This window comes from Pempheris klunzingeri, chromosome 3 (genome assembly GCF_042242105.1).
Source record: "Pempheris klunzingeri isolate RE-2024b chromosome 3, fPemKlu1.hap1, whole genome shotgun sequence".
NCBI classification, from domain to species: Eukaryota; Metazoa; Chordata; class Actinopteri; order Acropomatiformes; family Pempheridae; genus Pempheris; species Pempheris klunzingeri.
Genome location: NC_092014.1, coordinates 17066950 through 17091317, shown reverse-complemented (window position 1 = coordinate 17091317; position 24368 = coordinate 17066950). Strand labels below are relative to the sequence as shown.

General features: G+C 40.7%; 2 protein-coding genes across 2 annotated transcripts in view; one reads left to right on the top strand and one right to left on the bottom strand.

Annotated features, from left to right (window-relative positions):
• The window catches only part of stx8 (syntaxin 8), a 40928-nt gene extending 23014 nt beyond the window's left edge, over positions 1-17914 (bottom strand). Inside the window, exons 1-6 of the mRNA XM_070827984.1 lie at positions 17819-17914; positions 16847-16946; positions 16646-16740; positions 16258-16368; positions 13012-13142; positions 11806-11898 (exon numbers count right to left, since the gene is read on the bottom strand). Of these exons, the coding sequence (XP_070684085.1) occupies positions 11806-11898; positions 13012-13142; positions 16258-16368; positions 16646-16740; positions 16847-16946; positions 17819-17835 (547 nt within the window). The 5' untranslated portion in view covers positions 17836-17914. The remainder of the gene's footprint in view (positions 1-11805; positions 11899-13011; positions 13143-16257; positions 16369-16645; positions 16741-16846; positions 16947-17818) is intronic.
• Positions 17915-19523: 1609 nt separating this feature from the next.
• On the top strand, positions 19524-23951 carry LOC139199368 (TBC1 domain family member 24-like). The gene is made up of 12 exons (XM_070828431.1): positions 19524-19729; positions 19937-20151; positions 20274-20535; positions 20699-20815; positions 21194-21610; positions 21726-21965; positions 22221-22376; positions 22915-22978; positions 23083-23181; positions 23363-23434; positions 23543-23672; positions 23776-23951. The coding sequence occupies exons 1-12, from the start codon at positions 19524-19526 to the stop codon at positions 23949-23951; spliced, it is 2154 nt and encodes a 717-aa protein (XP_070684532.1).
• Positions 23952-24368: the final 417 nt, after the last annotated feature.

Here is a 24368-nt window from a genome sequence, read left to right as displayed (position 1 = left end):
ATTATACATATAACAGATGATACTTAGTATTTTTCATATGAGTTTTCACATCCACTTTCACACAGTGAGGGCAAAGGTCATCTCCATACATCTCTTTTACTATAATACTGTAGGATTTTCCAAATGATTCCTATGAGGGCAATAGTAACAGTGCAGCAGTAATGTAATCAAACAACTTCCATAAAAGCACAATATACTTCTGTATGGAACATTAATCTATTGATGACGGAGAAGCTGCAGAGCAAGAATTTAAGGTGACTGGTGGTGCACACTATCTTGATGCTGTTTACAGATGATTCCGTTTGCACGAGGCTGCTTCTAGGTGTGAATGTGTAAAACCATGAAATACTAACTAAATAATTTTTTTAAACTTTTAACGATAACCAATATCTGGATTTTCATGCATGTCCTACTTGTTTTCTAATCAAAACATTGATTTAGACAGACTAGCCCTTGATGAATGAAAAGCAATCCATAGAGCAGCGCATCATTTTTGCATTTCACATTATTAAGCTAATAAAGTATTGTATGCTAAAATATAGTGCAGTTAGAAACCAGAGCATGGCACCCAATATCTTGTCGGTACACAGCACCTGACTGTACTGGCTTTCTGTGATCTGTGCTTAAAGGCAAATATGTGAAGACCAAAATAAAGCATAAAAATCACTGTGCTATAAAGCAGCGTCACCTTCTTTTGTATTTCCAATAAAAATATTATGTACACACATTGTAAATATTAACAGCTTTGCCCAAACCAATTTTGTCATACGACACAGCTAGAGATAATGTAACAAAGTAGCGGAGTAGCTGAATAAAGCGATAATCAACATCTTTGTGTGGCAAAAAGAGCAGAAAACTCTATCAATTAACTCAAAGTATAAGCCATAGTAAGTGAAATGTTCATAGAAGTTACTGAACCTAATCAGTCATCATGACCTAGTCCAACAGCTGATGGAGATCGTTGATAGACTAATAAGATTAATGTAATATATAATGATAGATTGCACAGATTGCAGAATATGTGGTCACAGTATTTGTATTTATCACAGTAAAACCCTCTAAGACAGTATTAAAAAGACAGATTACTCAAAGACATGGTAATAGGACCAAACCCTTCAAAGAACACACACACAGTCCAGTAAGTGTTTGTTTCCAAGTGTTGTGTCATCATTTGCTTTAAAGATGGTGGTGGGAAAGAACCGGTGAAATCATGCCTCCCTAGATTTTTTTCTCCCTTCCTTATTAGTGTATGCGTTTTTAGGGATAATGCACAATTGATAGTTTGTGAAAAAGCTTTTGACTGCCAGCATGGTGGCTGTACGTGTTGTGGAGGATGGAGGGAGCAGGGAGTGAAAAGGAAACAACCTCGCCCAGTCTCTACACAGGCCTGTTGGTGGACATCTGGATGTGATCCGGGTCTGCAGATGAGCTGAGCAGGACTAACCACACCTCACTCCTGCATCATACTGTATATTGGGCTTCTCTAGGTGCCTGTCTCTGTTATATACGGAATGACTATGGCGTGTGTGTGAGAAAGAAAGTGAAGTCTAACAAATGTCTAATAATCTTCTCATACCTTGAAACCATAAAGTTGGTTGTTAAGGCAAAGCTGGAATTAAAGAAACATCACATCACATCTCACATCATGCTTCGACATCTCAGCAGATAGACGTTGTCGATATCATAAGACAAAATCACGAGGCAACACAGCATGTCGTTTCACATGCAGTTTGAGGGGAATCATGATGCTGCATTGATTCACTTACACGAAAACATTTAAAACCGCAATAATATCACACTGTCTGTCCAGCTTTTTAAAAATATTGGGCTAATGGGGCACACTCTCATAAAGCCTGTCCTCAATGGCAATCACAGCGTTCCAGTCATTTGTACACCCGTAAACTGACAGAAATAGGAATGAAAAATAAGACAGCTAGAAAGACATTTTCAAACCCCTGTCCTCTTTCTCATCTCCACACACTTGGCCAATCACTTCATGAAAACTGTGTGAGGATTTTCGATTTTGAAGAGCTGAAAAATTTGTTGACACCAATGTTGCGCTAAACAGACAATACTTGAGTTGAGTCAAATGAACGATTTCTTCTTAGCCATTTCAAGCAAAAAACACCCCAAAGAAACATCAGCTCCCACAAATGTGCAGCGTCAGGATAATTTGATCCCTTTGGCTGAGGTGGATAGGCCTTAATGTACTGTAATATCTCTCGCACAGCAGAGAAACATCCAGAAATGCGTCACAGTGGTCCATTAAATTTTGATAAACTTTGGTGCATTATTCTCAAACGCAGTGAAATGGATGACATTCCAAAGTGGTCTTTTACATATTTCCAACACAACTTGCTTTAACTATGGAAGGACTTTGGAATTGCTAACCCTGGGGACATTAAATATGTGTACATCCATCAGTGAGATTTACACCTTCCACACATACATGCAACAAAAATAGCTGTGACTACTGCGACTCTGCCCCATTCTCAGATTGTAGCTAAATCAGGCCTGAAAGTCACTGTGTCTCCACTATCACCCTCCCCTTTGACTGCCACACATCAGTTGTTTCTTATTATAAGAATTTCTGCCATTGACTGTTTAATGTGGGGCCATTCCTGCCAATGACTGTCACCACCTCACATTTATCTCAGATGGACCCATATGGATCAAAGCTATGTTCCAGCTCCAAAGCTTGAAGGGCAGAAAGGATAAAGGTCCAAAACCTCTATTGGCAAAAGCCTCCTACGTGTCAGCATCTATTGCAAATAACAGAAATAAGAATGAGAAAATCATTCTTATTCTTCTTATTCTGTTTGCTGAGAAATAAATCTTTTTATTAAATTAAAACACACTCTTTTAAATAAGAGGGGAAGTGTATGTGTGATGGAAAATAAGCTTCTGGTAGTCAGATAGAAAAACATTCAGACCAACCACTGATCATGGTACCATTACATGACCATGAATGATACATAATGAGCCTCTCAAGAAAAATAATCAGATTTGCACACTTTTCTGACACATATTTGAAACTCCAAAGAAAACCAAATGTAAACTCTCGCTTTCTGGGTGATAAAAGTGGGCATCAATCCACTGAGGGAAACAAAAGAAGACGTGATTGATGAAATGTCTTAAGAAGTTTTTCTTTAGCGTCCAAAAATGTTAATTTCCTTGCTGCAGCTAAACTGGATTATTCATCACTTGGCGGTGGTTAATGTGACCGAAGTCGCCCATGTCATTGTTAGCCACTTCTTTTCCACAGCTCTATCAGAGTGACACCAACAGGCCTTAGACAGAGATGGATGCCAGGGTAGATAGATAGAGAAATAAGGATACAGGGACTCATGATTGATTGTACCCTGGTTAGGACGCATAACAGAGGAGTTTGGCCTGGTGATTAGTGGTATCTTCATTTGGCCATCTTTTGTCATTCCATTACATGTCCATTACCATCATGTCCTTTGAGAATTTTTATTCATTCAAAACTGCTTTAATTTTCAATGTGTATAAATATAACACAGTTTAAGATATGAGATTACAGTTCTGAACATTTTGCCTCAAAGTCTGCAGTGACTGTCACCAATTGGAAGCTTAATCTACTGTTCCCATTTACCTCCACAGAAAATCAATGACAACCAAACTGATGGTTTTATAATATTGACATCAGTGCATGGGCTCCAGAAAGTGGCAAAACAAGGCCTCTGAGACAGGACTCTCTGAGGAGAATTAAAAACATAAACATAATAGGGTATGTACAATAAAAAGTTAAGAGATTTGGAACATATCCAAGCTGTAGGTTCAAGGCGTTATTTATACTTCTACGCTGCATGGTATAGATTACGTGTAGCTACACTGTACATACACCTCACCAGAAATGTAACTACATGTCACAGCGATGCAGACTGCAACAACTGATTGGTGATTGGTCCTCTTGGTAGCAGAGCGCCGATGTCTCTCAGACAAGCACCGTGAATTCACCTTTCGTCTGTCATTGTCTAATGGTTCAATGGTGATGGTTTACCATTACCTATAACGCCTTCTCTCTTTTCTGTGTTGCTGTAATTTCACTAAAAGCAACTGTTGTTCAACATTAATTAGCTCCAACTCCAGCATGATCTGCTCTGTTTCAGTCGCCACTGTTTGAAATAAACAAACTAACTAAAAGAAGCGAGCGTTTTGGTGGTGTAATTGCAGAGCAGACACACCAGCGCACAAGTGTAAATGCTCACAACAGTGTAGGCCACTTGCGTAGGCTATGCTGCAGGCTCTGCAGAGATTCAACGTAAAAAAATATAAATCCAGCTTAAAGCAAATATCAGGTCTACATCAGTTATTCTGAAAGTTGGCATTTTCCTATGAAAAATGAGACCAAAGAATATTACAGGGTGGGTCGGTTATCCCTCCGTCATATATTGTTCTCAATAATTCAAAGTCGAACACCAGTCAGCCAATCTGGTGGTCACACAAAATGATGCTCTCTTTCGCGGCTCATTGCAAACTTGACATTCCTCTGATGACAACACTCTTTTGAACATCACATCATGACTCTCTGCATTTCCATGCCGTCTGGAAAACGCTACTCACTACTACCAGCCTCGTTTTCAAACGGAGCGAATCAAGCAAACAATAAATCAATCTACAACTCCAACCACACTGCCTTTCTGTCGAGTGCCATCATTAGTATGGTTTATTTGCTCACCGAGCTGTTTCTAAAAGCAGAAGCAAGCAGGGGGCTGTGCTCTCTGGGGCAGCTGCTGATGTCACTGTGCTGCTGCTATGAGTGCTTCTCTCCTCTGACTCTACTGTTTATTTGGAAGTCATTAGTGCTGCCCAGCTCGGGCCCTATACATGCTATGCTGACACACAATCAAATCAGTGATCTAATTATTAGCAAGAAGTCCATCATAGGAGCAAAGCCTACGCTGTTTCTTTAACGGCTGGCTTACTAACAAAGAGGACAGTTGGAAAGTTGTACAATTTCCCCTTAAGAATAATCAGGCTGGCTGAGAAAGTGTTTTAAAAATACTACAATTACCAAAAGGTTTCAAACTAAGTCACTGTAAGAGGCACTGTAAGAGTTACGTTAAAGGGGTCAAAGAATGGCACATTAAATCCATAAATGCGAAGTGAAAAATAATTGAAACAACATATGAAAAAGAGCTAAATCACATAAAGGTAGCCAGAAAAAAAAAGGTTTATTCAAGTAATAGCTTTTGGTCTGTAATTAATGTTTGCGACAGAGGCTCTCACTGGCAAAGCAAGAGCAGTGGCAAACATTTCTAATTCATTATAAAGAAACAACCAATAGTTTCCTTTGCATATTGGTTAAATAGAGACATTATAATTACATCGCCCATCCTCAGTCATCACTTTCATATGTGAAGTATCAAGATGCAACTGACAAATGTACAATAGCGATCATGCAGATTTTAAGCCATTTGTGGCATCAGGTGTCACTCATGGTTACTGCATTAAATCCATACATCCATACGCACTTTGAATTTTCTGGAGTCAACATCTACCGGGTCTTTCTTTATAAGGAGTACATACACTTATAATGAATAAGGGTTTGAAGTCCCATAATCATACGTTTTGTCCACTTACGGTTCACTCTGTGCTAAATTATTCTGAATAATAGTGAGAGAGTGAAAGACAGAGTTTGTTAAATAAGCAAAGGCTTGTAACTAGACAACACAACGTTCAAGCTGCTACTGTATCATGCAAAAGAAGACATGTACTTTGTCTTATCTCCAAGTTTCAGCCAAAACAAGAGTGCACATGCGGTCAGACCTGTTTCAGTGCCTAAAAGAAAAAAATCTCCAAATCTAAAATTTGTTCCAGAAGGTCTCAATGCACGAGAGTCTGTTTCTCTCCCATCTTGGATGTACTGTACACGTTATTACCATGTTCTCCGCAAAGCTCCATAAAACTCCGGAGTTGCCGAGCAATATCAAGCAGCCCCAAGAACTATTATCAGAGAGAGGGGGGGAAAAGGGACAGGACGCAGAAAGGCCAAAGTTGTGATAGTTAATGTGAGATCACATCTGCTAGAGCTGTCAGAGGTCTGAGGTCTATTCAAAATTACGTCTGGGACTGGGAGACAAATATATGGAACAAATGGCAGTGCCTTGATTCATTTGAATGGTTTATGTGTGGTGAAGTCTGAGGATTTAGGTTAGCTGGAAACTCCAGTTGAACTTTAAACATGCTGAGAGGTGGTGGAAAATAAATTAACTCATCAGTCTTTAATTTGATTGGTCTAGCCTAAATATGTAATGCCTGATCTGGATGAAGCTGTAAGCACAGAGGTATACCTCAAAACCTCCTTTGTTTGCGTGTGTTATTGTGTCCCGATGTCTGCCTACATCCCATGGTTTTCAATCACACCAACTGTAGACAAGAGCCTTTACAGTGCATGGCATATGTCACATCTGCAGTATCTCACCACAAGTCAAACCTAATTCAGGAGAAGCCTCTAAAAATCTGACAAATGAGACAGCCTCAAACTCCTGCCACCCCTTTCAAAAGGAGCAATTCTAACAAGCTAGCCGCTGTCTGTCACTCACATGACATTCACTTGGACTGATGTCATTGTTCCAGGCCACAATCTGAGAAATATCAACACTAATAAAGTGAAATTAATGTTGATCTTTCTCGGTGGGAAGGGAGACTAATGCTGATGCAAGTCATTTCGGCTGGTATGTGCCGAACTATTTTCTGCAACATTTAATTTGGAAATGAAAATATACTAATATTTGGTAACATAATGTTAAAAATATGAACATATTTGATGACAGCACATCATTTGACACCTTTTAACAAACTAACAACAATGAATGAATTTCTCTTTTTGCTATGACTGGCAAATATGATGGGAAAATCTTCAGTATCCAATGGATTTATGTTATGAGCCATAACGCAGAGACTGAAATTGAGGTGATCTGTCTGCTTACTCATTTCTACTTTTCAGTCCATTCTGATCTGGTTAAGACTGAGGCAGGAGTAACTGAGGGCTTTGGGTTCATCTCTGAACATCTGAAAAGGGTCATCTTCCTTGCTGACCTCAGCCGGATTTGTTTCCCGAAAAGGAAATGACTGCAACCTCCACTGCACTTGGGTCATGAGCTAGACTTGAGCAGCCAAACTACAAAGAGCTTAATCTATTTATAGAAAAACACTGCTACAGTACAGTGATCAGGGGTAAAAGGAACCCTACAAGACAGAAAGACAGTCGGACGCCAAGGTTACGCGCCAACTGTCAAGATCAACAAGGAGCCTTGCCATTCCCCTGCTTTATGACTTAAATCCATTTTCCTTGCCTCTCCGAAAACATTAAACTATCCCCTTACTTTTTACATTGGCGATTATGACATTTAATACGTAATAAGTACGAAATGTGGCACCTACAAAGTTGTCTCATGCAATAACCCAGGTTATTTTAGTTACGTACAAGTCTGGAAGAAAAACGTTCCAATAGCTTATTTTTTGAGTGCATAAAACATTTATTCATTAAGACCAAATGTATGATATTACAAAAAAAACTACTGGGAAGTAAGATTAAATACAGTTTGGATCTATGCAGAGTTAATGCTATGTTAACAAGGCTATAAAACTTGAATACAAAGCTATGTTCTTTGCATACTGGATTAACTACCGAAGAGAGTTTAAGTGAAGGCAGAGTCTTCAGGGTGGCCTGCAGGGACACAGCGGAAAAGGCACACAAATCTCGTCATGAACATATTTGATTTATATCACACAATATTAGTAATTATTATTTTCTACCATAGCAACAATACCACTGCCCTGTAGCTTGGTATGCTCAGTAGGAAAAAGTCTAGAGCTGAAAAAACACACTTAAGACTGAAAACAAACAAGGAGGATGATCACACTGGTGTGAGCAAAGCTAGTTAATCTTCATGATCAAATGTGTGCGACTCTCCAAAGACTTCTAACACAGGCCAGGCTTAGGGAATGTGGGGACTACACTATCTTTTTTTTTTTAAAGCATTTCTGCAGTTTAAGAATCAACATCAACATGTATGACATTCCTCACCCTGTCAGACACTTAAGAATTAAGATGTGTCCCATAACTCAGCATGAGAGGACACAGAAGAGACACAGACAGATGAAATAAATTGGATACAAGTTATAAAATAGAATACTGTTGAAAAGAAACAAAGGTGAGCAGGGAGTGAGATGAGAGGCAAAGGTTCCAGAAAGGAAAGAAACACATGTACAGTGGGGCAAAAAAGTATTTAGTCAGCCACCAATTGTGCAAGTTCTCCCACTTAAAAAGATGAGAGGCCTGTAATTTTCATCATAGGTATACCTCAACTATGAGAGACAAAATGAGAAAAAAAATCCAGAAAATCACATTGTCTGATTTTTAAAGAATTTATTTGCAAATTATGGTGGAAAATAAGTATTTGGTCAATAACAAAAGTTCATCTCAATACTTTGTTATATACCCTTTGTTGGCAATGACAGAGGTCAAATGTTTTCTGTAAGTCTTCACAAGGTTTTCACACACTGTTGCTGGTATTTTGGCTCATTCCTCCATGCAGATCTCCTCTAGAGCAGTGATGTTTTGGGGCTGTCGCTGGGCAACACGGACTTTCAACTCCCTCCAAAGATTTTCTATGGGGTTGAGATCTGGAGACTGGCTAGGCCACTCCAGGACCTTGAAATGCTTCTTACGAAGCCACTCCTTCGTTGCCCGGGCGGTGTGTTTGGGATCATTGTCATGCTGAAAGACCCAGCCACGTTTCATCTTCAATGCCCTTGCTGATAGAAGGAGGTTTTCACTCAAAATCTCACGATACATGGCCCCATTCATTCTTTCCTTTACACGGATCAGTCGTCCTGGTCCCTTTGCAGAAAAACAGCCCCAAAGCATGATGTTTCCACCCCCATGCTTCACAGTAGGTATGGTGTTCTTTGGATGCAACTCAGCATTCTTTCTCCTCCAAACACGACAAGTTGAGTTTTTACCAAAAAGTTCTATTTTGGTTTCATCTGACCATATGACATTCTCCCAATCCTCTTCTGGATCATCCAAATGCTCTCTAGCAAACTTCAGACGGGCCTGGACATGTACTGGCTTAAGCAGGGGGACACGTCTGGCACTGCAGGATTTGAGTCCCTGGCAGCGTAGTGTGTTACTGATGGTAGCCTTTGTTACTTTGGTCCCAGCTCTCTGCAGGTCATTCACTAGGTCCCCCCGTGTGGTTCTGGGACTTTTGCTCACCGTTCTTATGATCATTTTGACCCCACGGGGTGAGATCTTGCGTGGAGCCCCAGATCGAGGGAGATTATCAGTGGTCTTGTATGTCTTCCATTTTCTAATAATTGCTCCCACAGTTGATTTCTTCACACCAAGCTGCTTACCTATTGCAGATTCAGTCTTCCCAGCCTGGTGCAGGTCTACAATTTTGTTTCTGGTGTCCTTTGACAGCTCTTTGGTCTTGGCCATAGTGGAGTTTGGAGTGTGACTGTTTGAGGTTGTGGACAGGTGTCTTTTATACTGACAACGAGTTCAAACAAGTGCCATTAATACAGGTAACGAGTGCAGGACAGAGAAATCTTGCTTGTTTGTAGGTGACCAAATACTTATTTTACCAAGGAATTTACCAATTAATTAATTAAAAATCCTACAATGTGATTTCCTGGATTCTTTCCCCCCATTCTGTCTCTCATAGTTGAAGTGTACCTATGATGAAAATTACAGGCCTCTCTCATCTTTTTAAGTGGGAGAACTTGCACAATTGGTGGCTGACTAAATACTTTTTTGCCCCACTGTAGGTAAAGAAAGAAAAGCTGAGAAAGGCCTGAGCCCCGCAGGCCCTGTGAATAATTGCCTGGTTTCTGCAGGCCTTATGAACGTGAAGCTTGGCAGTAAATTGTGGATAGAAATCCAAGGGAGACTGTAAGGGGCACAGAGTGGTCCATGAGGAGATTCTATTTCTACACATTATCAACCGTCAAACACAGGGACCGGCTACTGCATGCACCATGAATATCTTTTGTAATACAGGCTGAGTATTTATCTATGATTATATAATAATATCATTTTACCAGCACATGCTTTCCTGTAAAAAATGGTGAAAATGTGTGCAGGCATCTACAAATTTCTGCAGTTTGGATTTTAACACATGGAACCAATTACAATACCCACAGGTGGCATAGATATTTTTGGCCATCACAGACACAGAGTTGAATTCCCATCAAATCTGTGTTTAAGAGTCATGCGGGGTCAAAACACAGGAGTAGTGACAAGCTATTGTTTCCAGGGCCAAAATCATTTGCCTTCTCGCTTACTTGCTGCAGAACTGGTGTAATTCTCAGTTACAGCTCTCCCTTCACCCATTCAGGTTCGTATTATTGGAAACAATGACATCAAGCTGAAAAAACGAAAAGAAAAACACGCCAGTCGGAGCATTAGAGCAATGATCCATCTCTAGTTCAATACGGTAACAGGAGAGCGGGCTAAAACAATCCGCTTTCCTTTCTTTCCCCTCCCTTTTCCCTTTCGGTGTCACACAAACATCTGCCATTCCTTCCCAGCAGAGGGGAAGGTCGTTTGTTTCCTCGCCGAGATCACTTGTTTGGGTACGACTGCTCAGACAGGATATTACAGGATAGCACAACGCCTTCTTTTCCAAACTGGAGGCTGGTCATCACAGTGGAAACAGATAATGGCCGTCTGTATTGTAGGTGTGTGTGACAATACCAGATAAACAGCATGTTTGGAACATTCGATTCTATTGATTTTAACCTGGTGGTAGACTCTTACAATTTGTTTTATTAAGTCCAGCAATCCCTCTGGTAAGATTTAGGCTTCATCACCTTGTTTCTCTTATTAGCCGACTAATTACAGAAGCTCTGAGACTGTGTATCTAAAGTCTGAGCTGGCTCGTCATAGAGAGAGAGATATCCCACTTACCCACTTCTAAGTGTCTGTGAAAAAGACACCAGACGCCTCACCACTACTTTATTATTGCCGTGGGCTACATTATCCACTCTCCTCGTTCATCGACCTGCAGTCTCTGTGAGCAGTGAAGTTGCTTTCCCCGCTCGTCAGAGAGGAGAAGCTGACAGACTAATGCATGTTCTGCGCTCATTGTCAATGTAAACATTAGAGATAGCACTCGAGATTAAATTTTTAAAAAACGATAGGAATACATGTGTACATCCTCTTTCGTAAAGTAACACTCTCAGGGCTTTGGCCTATTAGCTGCTATAGTCTACTGAGAGTGATGCATTAAAGGATCTACTTGTTCTCCTGTTGACAAATGATCGTCCCAAAGTCTTACGTCTCAAGTGCCGCCAGTCTGCAGCAATGCACTCCATTCTGTATAACACATTCTGCCTGTGATGGAAGTTATTTATGCGCAGAGGAGAGGCATTTAGCCAGAAATAACCCAAATGCACCATTATCTCTGAGAAGATCAGATTCCAGTTCCCAAAGCAGTTTTTCAGTTTTTTTTAAATGTGTTTAAGTAGCAAAAAGATGGAGGTCAGTTTGCCCTGTGGGATGTATGACAACGGATAACCTGACAGACATGACCTGAAGGTGAGGTCAGTCGCTCTGACAGTGGTAGTTTGAGGGTGTGCATGTGTGCTTGGCACTAACTATGTCAGTGCTGCGGTGGTGTGAGGGAGTATCACTGTCCAGCAAGTTACATGAGGCAAGTCGTTCCATTGCAGAACAAGTATGTCTGATTGCTTTCACACTGCGCTGTGTAATGTGTCTGGAATTCTTTTGACAAATACGTACAGACGCGCATGCAAATGAAACTTTACCATTCTGTTCATCCAGCTCGTTGCCAATGTCCTGGCCCATTATCTTTTGTCGGCTGATGACAGCTGCTAGTGCATCCAAGCCAGCGTCCTGGGCTGTGAAGAGAGAGAGCAAAGACTTTTATAGACTTCAACATGTGGCAAAGAAAGAGACAAACGGTAAGAGCAACAAGATTATGCAATGCTAGAAAACAATATGGAGAAAAAGACTCCAAAAAATACACTATATTGCAAAGAATACAATCAATGGAATGTATGTAAGCACAAGAACCTATGTAAAATTTAGCAGTAGTGTAGGGCAAGGCAGCAGTTACTGTATACTGCACTTGTGATATAATGAGGCAACTATTTGGGAAATGGGAATGACAGGCTGTTGAGGTCCAGTTCAGCTCACAGTGCCACATGTGAGTCATTCAGTACTTTACCCCACTCAGCCTTACCGCTGTTATTATAACTGCGGCAGGCCAAGGTGGGGAGAAGAGAGAGCTGAAAAGAAGAGTAGAGAGAAGAAAAGAAAAGATTTGGCCTCCGCAGGTTTCCAAGTTTGACACACTCTCTGCCACAGGAATTTTTTATGACCGCAGGTTCAGACGCTCACCATTATCCAGCTCCACCAGAAATCCCAAAGGAGAATAGAAACCTCCATGTGGTTTGGTTTCACTGTCTTAACAGGAATCTCTGATCCCAAATTGACAATAACCAGAGCCGTAATGGAGACATAGCAATGAAGTGTCACATGGAGTCAGGTGAACTAACGTCTGGGTGTTCAAGTCATGTCAGAGCCATTCAGGAAACAGGAAAAAGCAGGCATGAGCTTAAAATGTGTTTTCTAGATATAAATTATAACTATACAATTGACCTTTTACATAATAGCATACGTAAGAATGGCTAGTACAAGTTTAATGCTGATCATGTTGTGTTTAGAATACTATTAATTACAACTTCCCATCAACACAGCTGCCTATCTTTTACTGTGTTTTACTGGAAAAAGCCCCCAAATAAGGGCAAACATATATACAAATGAGTTACAAATATTATTTTGGTGACGCAGCATATTGTTAATGCAATGGATGGTTGCTATAACCATTATGGTCTTGGGAAAAAAAAAAAAACATAAAAGAAACAAAGCAGCATACTTGAAATCATGGTTGCTTGATCTCTCGCGAAAAGCGCGGCCCATTTTCTATTTATTCAATTATATGTAATTACCTTCAATGACTCGCTGTTGCTGCTGTTTGATCTCTCCAAAGGTCAGCCCTCTGGTCTCCTCCGTTTCGTTGACCAGCCAGGGGTTGGCCGCGACACCTTGACTCGCTCCTCCTTGGCCCATCAGTGTCGACCTGTGAAACATCATCGTAACAATACTTACTCCAAGACGATTATATCACTATTCCTTAAGCAGAGCAGCAACTGGTAAAATATCAAAGACAAAATCACACCACAGCGCTCTACAACTGAAAATAGATGAAAACTGAAAAGCGGCCTTTGTCTGTCAGTCACCATTGCAGCACACAAGTCTAAAACACTCATCGGGTATCGGTGACTTTTCGCAATAGAAGTAAACAGTCAGTATGCATGGTTAGAGTACGCTGCACATCTGTACAACTCTTAAAGCAAACACATCTGTACAAGGCATGTTCCCTTTTCAAAACTGTGCTCTTTTGAACATTTTATGACAACAATATACTTTAGATCACAGAGAAAAGTATCTATTTACTCATTTTGTCCTTTAAGTGTTTTGAACGATTGAAAAATACCAGGTTAGTTTGTGGCGTGTGTAAACAGTGCGTGTTAATCTGTCACAGGACTGAGGACTGCTGGGGAGGTTTTGCTCCGACAAAGTGGCAGACGAGAGAGCTCTTAGCACTGTACTGCCTTGTGCTAAACACCGCTGTGTGGTTTGAAAGCTATTCTTCTGTTAATAGCTTAAAGATGTGTTTCAGACCCCCCCGTGGCCGTCTTGCGGTGACTGGTTCAGCATCTCTGTGTGAGGCTGCATTTAACCATGTCTGCTGTAAGCAAGTTGTCTGCTGGTCAAGCCCAGGAAAAGTGACCTAAGCCACATGTAGGCTTATCGGGGACTAAGGAAATAATAATGCTAGTATACTACACTGTTTTTTTTTGTGGTTTTGGTGTCTAGCTAACATAATTCAATGTGTCATTGATACATTCAAACCCTATCTTTCAAAATCAAAAATGAAAGCTCTGTGGGTTTATCTTTTTTTGGCATTAGCAATGCATAAAACTACTTTTATCTCACCCCAACTCATGCATCTCAGTGTGATGACTAATTCAAGCCGTTGCTGAAAACCATTGTGAAACCATTCACAGTGCTGGCTCACCGAGGCTGATACCATCAGAGGAGTAGGTGAGACAAGCCATTTGGTCTAAACTCTCTGACATGTTTGATTACTATGGGACTGTGTGCCAGCACTCCACTTCCTCCATGCAAGTGCCCAGTGTGTGAAGATCCAATTAACCAGTCAGTGGGGAGCGGCAAAATCAGTCAGGCACATCTCTTACACCAGACTGCCGCCATCAGAGCCTGAGCACCCAGGTCCTGACTGAGTGATTTAGACAGGCGAGATTTTACTAATTACAACTATTTCCAGTGTAATCAAACACAAAGGAAAGGTTAGTGAATAATGGAGGAAAGGTGGATCTGAGGGGCAACGGGGTGAACTGAGCCTTCAAATGTAGGCGCCATGTCCTTCTTTTGCTTAGTCTGAAATGGAGATGCTTAGAATGTATTGTTTCAGGGATAGATTAAGGTCCCCTCTGTAACCTCTATTCCCCTTTATTCTACCCAAAGTTCTCACAAAAAAAAAAAAAAAAAAAAAAGAGCTTAGATTATCCAAGCATGGCCAATCCACCCCCTCCCACATTCTGTCCTCAGAGACCACACAGTGGGAATGGGTCCTACCCACAAATCCAAATTACCCACCACATATCACTATTATAGTTAGGTCTCACTGCGCAAACTAAAAACCATACGACCACATGATTACAGTTTGCCAAGCTAATTTATTAGAAAATGTCATTCAAGATTTTTTTTTTTTTTCTTACAGAGCCTTTTATGCAATTGGGTGTGTGGTCTGTAAAAAGATGAAAGCCAGTGCAAAGCACCGCTAAGTAGATCAATCCCAAAACCAAAGCTTGTGAAAGATATCAGAGAAAGGCAGTTCTCATGTCAAGGCATCGATACAAGTGGTTCTCTAAATTCTACTGTCTGATGAAACGGTGACGCTTGGTTTCATTTTAATATAATTTCAGTCACTTCTCAAGAAAACATCCACAAGTACATACTGTACTGTATTTATTTAGTTTTTCTGTAATTGCTGAGTCTCTGCAATGCAATGAGATGCCATATTAAAAAAAGTTCATTTGTAAACCAGACATGGGAATCCGGAGAAGGTTAACAACATGACACCATTTCCTCTTCCTGTCCAAACAAATATCACCTGGGCCAGACTAGGTCAAACATTACACAAAGTAATGACTGCCTGCTGCCTAAGGTTTTCAAAGCTGTCACATTGACATGACATCAGATGATGAAGAGGATATAAGCTGTGGCATCTAGCTCTTTGATTCGCTCCACAAGTACAAGAATAAATGCGCAGTGAAGAGTTATAAACTGTAAACTTAGTCCTTCCATCCTTCTTCATCAAAACACACACACACGCACACACACACTGAATGAGTGTGTGTGTCCATTTCAGTGGTGCCAAATGTGTGATCAACGGTGCAAAGCGAGCAAATCTCCTAATGAAAAAGAATTAGCTATGAAGTTAAGCGCCCTGAATGGCAGGCAGACAGACCCCCTTCCGACTGATAGCACAGAGAGAGGTCACAGCACATGGGTCATACCGGATGTACAAAGACTTTCACAGAAAGTTAGTGACCGGTGACATATCATCAAAGCAGAGAACAGAGCCTATGACCTCTCTGGTCAAGGACATACACAAGAGAACGAGGATTCATTATTTTTAATTGGACGACCAGCACTAGATATGAAAAAGATCTCAGAAAGGAGAATCACAAAATGAAAGGTGGCATGTTCTGAGCAGGACGCATCCTGAAGCATCATGGGGTGGCGTGCTCTCGCTATTCTGACACTGACTGACAATGACAGACACAGACTCAGGGTGCAGAAATATTCTGTAATTTTCTTGAAAAAGGTACTTAATATTTTTCAAAAGCTATTTGAGGCAGCAGCATAGGTTAGTAGTTTAAGAAACCTTTCATACATATGAGGAAAGTTCATGACTGGAAATATGTTCACATTCACACAAACCTTTGATATTTGGATCTAATGGTCTACTTATCAATCTGTAGTCCTTGATCCCACTTACAACACCACTCACAACATTAACATGCTTTATGGCATTTGGAAATAGTGACATTCTTAACTTTTCCCCTCATTTGGGTTAAAATAATTTGACGAAGTTTTAATACCTGGAAGGTTCAGGCTCCGTGATGTCTCCCTTGAAGGTGGCATTAAGCTGCTTCTCTCTGGTTAGCAGGTCATCAATAAGGTTCTGCCTCCTGTCAGTTTCGGATTGCATTCTGATGAAGCCAAGTTAAGGTCACGCAAAAGGTTTAACATTACAACCACCTTAATTGATAATGGTTCCCTTACACTTTTCTTTGGGTCAGTTCGGAATTAACACATAAATAGAGAGACTTTATAATAGGAAACACTTAGCGCAGACCTTTTCAAAACACTCTAATGCCCTCTATAGGAGGACAACTGCTACCGCAAGCAAAGGAGTCCCTCCAGCACAAAATGTAATCTCCATCTCATGACTTCCACTGACTGGAACACTCCCAGCCAAAAGGATACATGCGCCGAGTTGATGAAGCTCGTAACAAACCCTCTTTAAGCTGAGCAATATTCTGCTTGAGCTTCTGCAGTGATGCCCGTAGTGTCATGTTGATCTGAAAAGACAGAAGGTATTCACACCAACTGACAAGGAGAGAAAGCTGACCATTTTAGGAGAAACTCGAGGGCAAAGCCATTTTACTTGTGAACGCATCACCTTACCTTTGAAGGGTTCCCCCCTGTTCTCTGCTGCCTGTTCCGCTCATGAATATTTTCTGCTATTTCCTGCGCCAAGCGACAAGTGGCATCGTAATTCTGTAACCTAGAGATCAATCAATGGGAGAGAGATATTCTGTCATTACTGACTCATGACAAACAGAAGCCACAGATAAATAATGGAGCAACATAGAGTAGAGTAGGGTGACATACAGTCAACTGTATGGTTAATGTGATGATGAGCCAAACAAGAAGATGAATCACTGGTGCGAGAATTTGAACGGTTAAGGACAATTGACTATTTCCTAATATAAAATACAAAGAACTGTATTTTAAGAATACCTTACAATCCAATGCAGTAAATACAGCTAACTCATTATGTTGAGTGCTCAAACAGCCAGAGGCCTTTAAGTAACTCGATGGTTGTTTCTGATGCTGGAGTTTAATGTTGTTGTACCACTGAGTGTCTGAAAAAGTTGAAAGAAGACCCCTGACAGCTTCAAAGCTTGAGCTGCATCATTAGTGTTTAATGCTTTGATTTTGTAGGCACAGACTGTGTGTTTGTGCGGCGTTGGTGTTAGTTAATATTGTTTAGTTTAGCTGGGTAAAACATCAGAGAATGAGCGCAAGCTGCACATTAATCATGTGACTTTTTTTTTTTTTAGCATCGCCTTTCCTCTTTCGATTCTGCTAACATTACAAAGGTTCAACGAATGGCAAAAACAGTGCAAAAACACTACGGATTTCCTTGTGCCGATCCAGGCCAGACACATACACATTCAAAGATGGTTTTGTAATGGGTTATTGGTAATGCAACTTATTATATTTGGTTAGCGTTGGTCTTCATAGGTTACAGAGGAGCTAGCTACCAGTTTAGCTAGCAGGATACAAAGAGTAGATAACTTATCAGGATTAGTAACGTCATTTGCTGTGGTCAACAATACAGTTGAGCCAGTTTATTGTGGCTTTCGAACTCACCAGAGATCCTGAGACATTGCGATAAAAGTTAGCTAAGAGGAGAAAATCCACTTAGTTTGAACCATCCAGGAGGAATCACCAGCAAACTGGTTCTTGTTTGGGTGTGACGTCACTACGGCACGCTGGGAGGGACAGGACAGCTCAGGGCCGCGCTGTTGAGTTTTGCAGGAGAAATTGGAATAGAAAACCAAATGTTTACCAGCTTTTCATTTAAGGTTACATATGAATTAATACTTAATTGTTATTACAGTATATCCTACGTTGACATGGATTTTGCTCATATTGGTGGTTGCTTCCCCAGTGACATCCTCCAAGTAGAGGTAAGAAAACCAGCACCATAAATAAATGTAATTACGTTTGATGCTCTTATGGGAGCGATTAATACACTAAACACAACAAAGCCTTTGTCAGGTAGATACAATTGGCGATTTTTTTGAAACCTAACTTAATGGAGAGAGAGCCTACCTTTCAAAAGAATACTGTCATCATCAACAGCTATCACAGAAATCATGATAAGTAATAAATAACATATCAGGGTTGTTCATACTGTATGAAAGTCAGATTAGAAAAAGATAATCAATATGTTTACAGTGAGTATTTGCACCCTGCATACAGCCTGATTTTCCTCTCCTCTCCTCAGGAAAATAGAAATGTATTGTCCAGGGCATGTAAACAGTAATCTACATTTTTCAGATGATCATTTTTGTTGAAACTTCAGAGCAGTTTGCAGGGATACACAGAAAGTTAAGTACCACAGGAAATTCTCACAGCCCTCACAGACTTTGAGGTCACAACGTGGGTCTCCTGTGTTTAAACTGTTAAAATTTCCTAGCCTACGTGTTTCTCAGAATACGTGTATGAGTATGAGCTTTCATGGAAATTGACACTAAGGAACAACCACGTCTCTTCTCCACTCATGGGGCAAAAGTTTGTTTTTCAGCTCTATTACATGTGGAGCCCGCATATGACATAAGTACTTGTAGAGCTTTTATGTGTCATAACCAAACAGTAAGTTTGTTTTGATCAAAACATATATCTGTTGTGTAGAACAATAACCTTTGGAAGACTTCTTGGAATAGACTCATTTGGCATTTCAATCCTACGCATGAAGCGGTTTCGAAGAAAGACCAACATCTAGGCCTGCATGATCACCCTCTTCTCTCTGATGACCTGATTCTGAATAATGAACTATTGATAGGTGTGCCTGTAAAAATTTAATATTTAGATTTCAATTAATTTGTTAATTACAATGGCAATGAACAATCTATTGTAGAAAGTGAGAGATAAGAGAGATAAGATAGCACTTTATTAATCCCTTGGGAGAGTTCCCTCAGGAAATTGAGGATGTGTATAACACTTGAACAGCCTCTACAAACATGGCAGTAAGTAGTGTTACTTGAAGGACACAACTCTTGTGCTCAGAAAAGTGGCTTTGTTTTGTCATGTGATCTGGAAATTTCTATTCCTTGTTTGCTCTCACTTACTTCTCAGAATGAGATGTGTGTTGTCAAAGGAAACAGGAAAATCAATGGATTGTTTTCACTATCAGTGGCTGAAATCACCACAAACAAACCATGTCTTTAGCTCGCCTCCCGTGGGCACAGCCCATAGGCTTATATAAAGCCCTGATCCTCCGACCCTGCAGCTAGTAACAGGAGACACATTACCTTTCTAACTTCCATTTGTTTGGAGGAGAAGATGTGAGATGATTCATGTTTCAAGGACGCCGGAGTTCTCTAATTGTGGAAACATGAATTCAGTCTTGATGTGCACGTCCTCTGACCAAGACCTGGGCTCTTTGGTAGGAGGCAGAAACAGGCAAAGGTCTCACTCATATTACAGTCCAGAGGAGAGAAAGAACTATGGTGTGCAGATACAGACAGAGGAAACCATTTTAAGACCTCGCTCCAGGTATGTTTTCATAATCAAGTTGAATGCATGCTGTTTGTTTTTTTTTAACAAATAATGCTCAGAAAACATAACAAGCATGTTTACTTCTATTTTTGTTGATTCATGTTTTAATGTTGTGGCAAAGTTGGAAAACAGACAGACTGTGCCACATACAAAAAAGATATTATTTCTAAATTCATGTTTAATACTGGATCAACTGCTCCCTAGGTCCTTTTACAGTTATGAGACGTCGGAGTTTCACTCTGACTATGACGTGGAAAACACTACAAAGTCCACTTCACTGATGCAGAGGGCAACCTCCATGATCCAGTATGAAGTGGACAAAAAGGAAAAGACAGAAGGGGGTGGCGCTGGTGCTCGAGTTACCTCTAAGAAGTCCAAGTCCAAACCGAAGAAGCACTCACAGTCAAGAGAGCTTAATGGTATTAAAATGATGGTTTTATGATATCATGTATTCTACCACCAAAATTTTCATTTTTTTTGAAAACCTATTGCATTGTTCAGGAAAATAGAAATTAAATGTGTGTATGCACACTTTGCTCAGGCAGTAAAGGCAATCTCAGGTCAGTGTCCATGATCACCATCTCCGAGTCGGACAACTGGGAAATCATCTCCTGCTCTGGGATGAAGTATGGACAGTTTGTGGACTGGGAGAAGATCGACCCTGAAGCTGCAAAAAGATACCAGAAGATCCTGCAGAGTGAACACCAGCAGCTGAAAACTATGGGCCGAGAAGGATTCTGGGCCATGCCTCATACACTAAGGGCCAAAGCTTACTATCACATCATCCACAGCATCAATTCCAGGTAGCGTCTGCCACACTTTTATAAATTCAAAAAAATATATTTTCTGTTATGATGACAAACATTAATGTGTTTGGGGAAATTGATATGGCCTCTGCAAAATCGGTGTGTACATTTTAACTCACATCCACTCAGCCAAATGATCTGGATGTGGTTATATCTGCAGTGGGCCGGTCACTCCAGACAGAGATGTCTACTATGAACTGGCCAAGAAGCTTTTTGGAGAACAGAAAATCAGCATCCATCTAGTCCCAGAGTACATGGAGGCAGGAGAAATACCCAGGTACTGTTATGGAATAATATAAATACATGTATCATAGACAGGTCGCTATACTATATATAAAAATGAAAGCACGATGTAAACTGTAGTTGTTCTGTAAAAAAGCATTTTTAAGTAAATGTGCCAACATATCCCAGTGAAATTATTCTGATAGACCCACTACATTAACTTAAAACTATGAATAGCAAATCTGAAAAGTATTCAGTACCATAACCACATGTAGGCATGACAGACGGTGTTTATTTGATACTGTATTTTTGACTTTAGTGGCCTTTGGTGGTTTAATTTTTGGGAAATGTCCAGAAAGAGTGTGATGCTCTGGTTACAGCTCTGGACTGGATTATGACTAAATGAGCTGTTGCTTCTTCTTCTCTTATCCAGATACTGTCTCAACAAAGCAGGCCTGAACTCTGTTAAAAAGATCCTTCTTTGCCTGGACGATTACTTTCCGGACATGAACTTCTGCCCCATCCTGCCTGCACTGGTCGCCCTCCTCCTCCACTTCAGCCAGGATGAAGCAGAGTGTTTCTACAGTGTGTCCCGACTCATCTGCTACAATGACCCCAACAAGCGTTACATCGACCAGACCTTTCTCACCTACCGCGCTTCCTGTATGACCTTTGGAGACCTTGCTAACAGGTGTTGCAGAGGCATCCGTAAGCTGATTGCCAGCTCTCACCAGAACCTCTTTGAGTTTTACTCTGACTGGATCATGTGGATATTTGCTGACCTTCCGTTCACATACGCCATCAGAGTGCTGGATGTCTACCTACTGGAGGGCTACAAGGTCCTCTACAGGTCTGTTGACACATGTAAAGAAAATCCTTAAATCTCAAGGTGTGAGAAATGTGGAAAACTGGCATGAAAGAGAAACAATAACGTAAACTGTAGCATTTCCAAATCATCTTTATAGGGTGGCGCTGACGCTGCTCAGCCTCTACAAAGTATCTGTGTCATCTCGAGTGGCAGACGTGGAGGACTTCAGAACAGATATGAAGAGGTTTGTGCAGAACGTAGCTCGCCACTGCACGGCTGAAAGGCTCCTGGAGAGGGCCTTTTTGATTCCGATGGCCATGCGGAGAGAGCTCAACCTCCTGTTCAATGCCAACAAGGACTCCCTCATGCAAAAAGGCGTCATCATACACCAGAAGAGGTGGGCAAATACGGAAGTCGATATAGAACAGCCAATGAGAAGCATATGTGTAGAAAACATTCTTGAAATAGAAGAAAGGAAGGAAAGAATCTGTCTAGAATTAAGTGATAATTGGTTGTGTTTTGTAAAGGAGTCTTCTTGAGGTGTATGAGATGAAAATTTGCTGGCTGCATGTAGTCATCCTGAAAAAACGGCTCAGATTCACGTTGTTTCAATGTAACATTCTCATCATTGCTCACTTTTATGTTCCTAAAGGCAATTGGTTGAGACGGTGGACTTTAACAGCTTCACCTCCAGTGTTGTGACAGGGACTGAGATGAGAGTCGTCTGGGCCTGGATACCCGAGCGCTTTGCCCTTTTCAGTCCCGTTAGGCTGTTTAACACAGCTGAGCATGGAAGAAGCCTTGTTTCGTAAGTAACCTTTGATCAGTGTATAAATCACATTGAAAAAACACCTGGGAGACAAAGAAAGGAATGAGTTGTTGCTTCAAAGGAGTGCATTAAGGCTAGAGGTGTTTCTCTGATATTTTAAAAAACTTTTGATTTCCGTTCAAACTTGCGATATTAATTGAGGTCAGGTCACCGTGGGTCGATTCCTACTGAGCGACACGTCCCAGCAGTGGAATGCATTCTCAGGTCTAGTTACATAATAGAAAGAGACTGTGTGTTTTTACTATCAACATGTTTGCTTTGAGTGTGAAAGTCAAGTGACTTACAGTTCAGAAGGTGGTAAGTGTTCTTTTTCTGTAAAAAGAAACAAGTTTAAACTACCAACTATTAAAACTATTAACTATTAATGTCTTTTGCCGATATAATAATAATTGCTTAAGTTGTGATGATGTTGTCTTGCATCAGACCCTTTCAGCTCCTCTTAATTTCTTAAATTACAGATTAGGTTTACTTTAGTTGTCAAGACAACACATGGTTATGTTTTTTTTCTCTCATACAGGTTCTATTCACACTTGGAGGGACATGAACCAGCAGTCTTGATGATCAGAACTGAGGATGAAGAGGTAACATTAGATAACAAAATGAATTTTAATATTATGATTAAATATTTTGATTTGACTTAAGTTTAGGTTTTTGATCTAAAATACTAATATCTCCCATTTCTCAGGTCTTTGGTGCCTTCCTGTCAACAGATGTGATAGAAAGAAGAAAGTATGATTCTGATGGACCTGCATATTTTGGAACTGGGGAATGTTTTGTTTTTACGGTGAGACATATTCGTGCTTCCTTTTTGAATGCAGCTCTGGTACATCATATTCAGGTTTGCTCTAACATGCAAAAAAATCTGTGGATCTTGTCTCAACTTCATGTGTCAACGTCCTATTATTATTAGCTGGAAGGCCTCTTAAACAACATGTGTCAAACAAGAAATTTGCATGCTCTTTCAGCTTCGTCCCAGCATGGAGCGCTACCAGCAGGCGATGGTCAACATTATGACCAGAAGAGCTTCCCCTCAGCAGGTTGGAGCCATCAGCTGCCCCTCCGCTGAGGTAACCATTAATGGCTGCTCCCCGATCACCTCCGCCAGAGCCGCCACAACCCTGACCTGTCCTGCTGGAACCCCCCAGGATCCCAGCTACCTGACGATCCCGTTCACTGCCCCGTCAGAGGAACCCATGACTGCTAAAGAGCCGAAGAGAGCCAAGGAACAAGAGGCCTCCAAGTTCATAGCAGGCAGTTACAGTCAGCTCATTATTGGTAAGTCAGTTGAGCATATTGTTAAAAGAATAAAACAGGTCTTTAAAAAAACATTGAGAGCTGACAAGGGGAATGCAGTGCTGATGTATGTATTCTCTCTTAGGCGGCGATGGGGGCCACGCACTCTTCCTACAGGAAGACCTAGAGGGAGGATACTCAGAGCCTTGTGACACATTCAAGAGCATCCCACTATGCAAGGGACATTTCAAGATCCAGGCCATGGAAGTGTGGGGCATCCAGAACTCTATTTCCTTTTCTCACAGTTTTTGCGCTCAGTAAAATAATGTCTAGAGCGGCCTTGTAACTTTGCCTCTTTTGATAAACACTGAAACAGTTTTACTCCTGCTGCTCACTGGACTTTTAATGTAAATTTCAAATATTTATTTTGTGAAATGCAAATTTATGTACATATTGTGAAACAGCTGAGTGAGACTTTACTTGACTTGTTGTCTACATGTCAAGTTTATTTATATTGCATTATATCGCAAACTTTACAAACCCATAAACAATGGTTCCCATCGCAGGGATGCTTTCTGAAAACAAATGGAAAATTTCCACACACACGCAAAAAAAAAACTTAAACATCTTATTACAGAAAGGAGGATGAGATGTTCCAGCTACAAGAGAAAGTATTCTGTGCAACACCATTTGCAGAATTTGGAGAATTAGTGTGAGAGTGCTGTATGGTCATTGAGC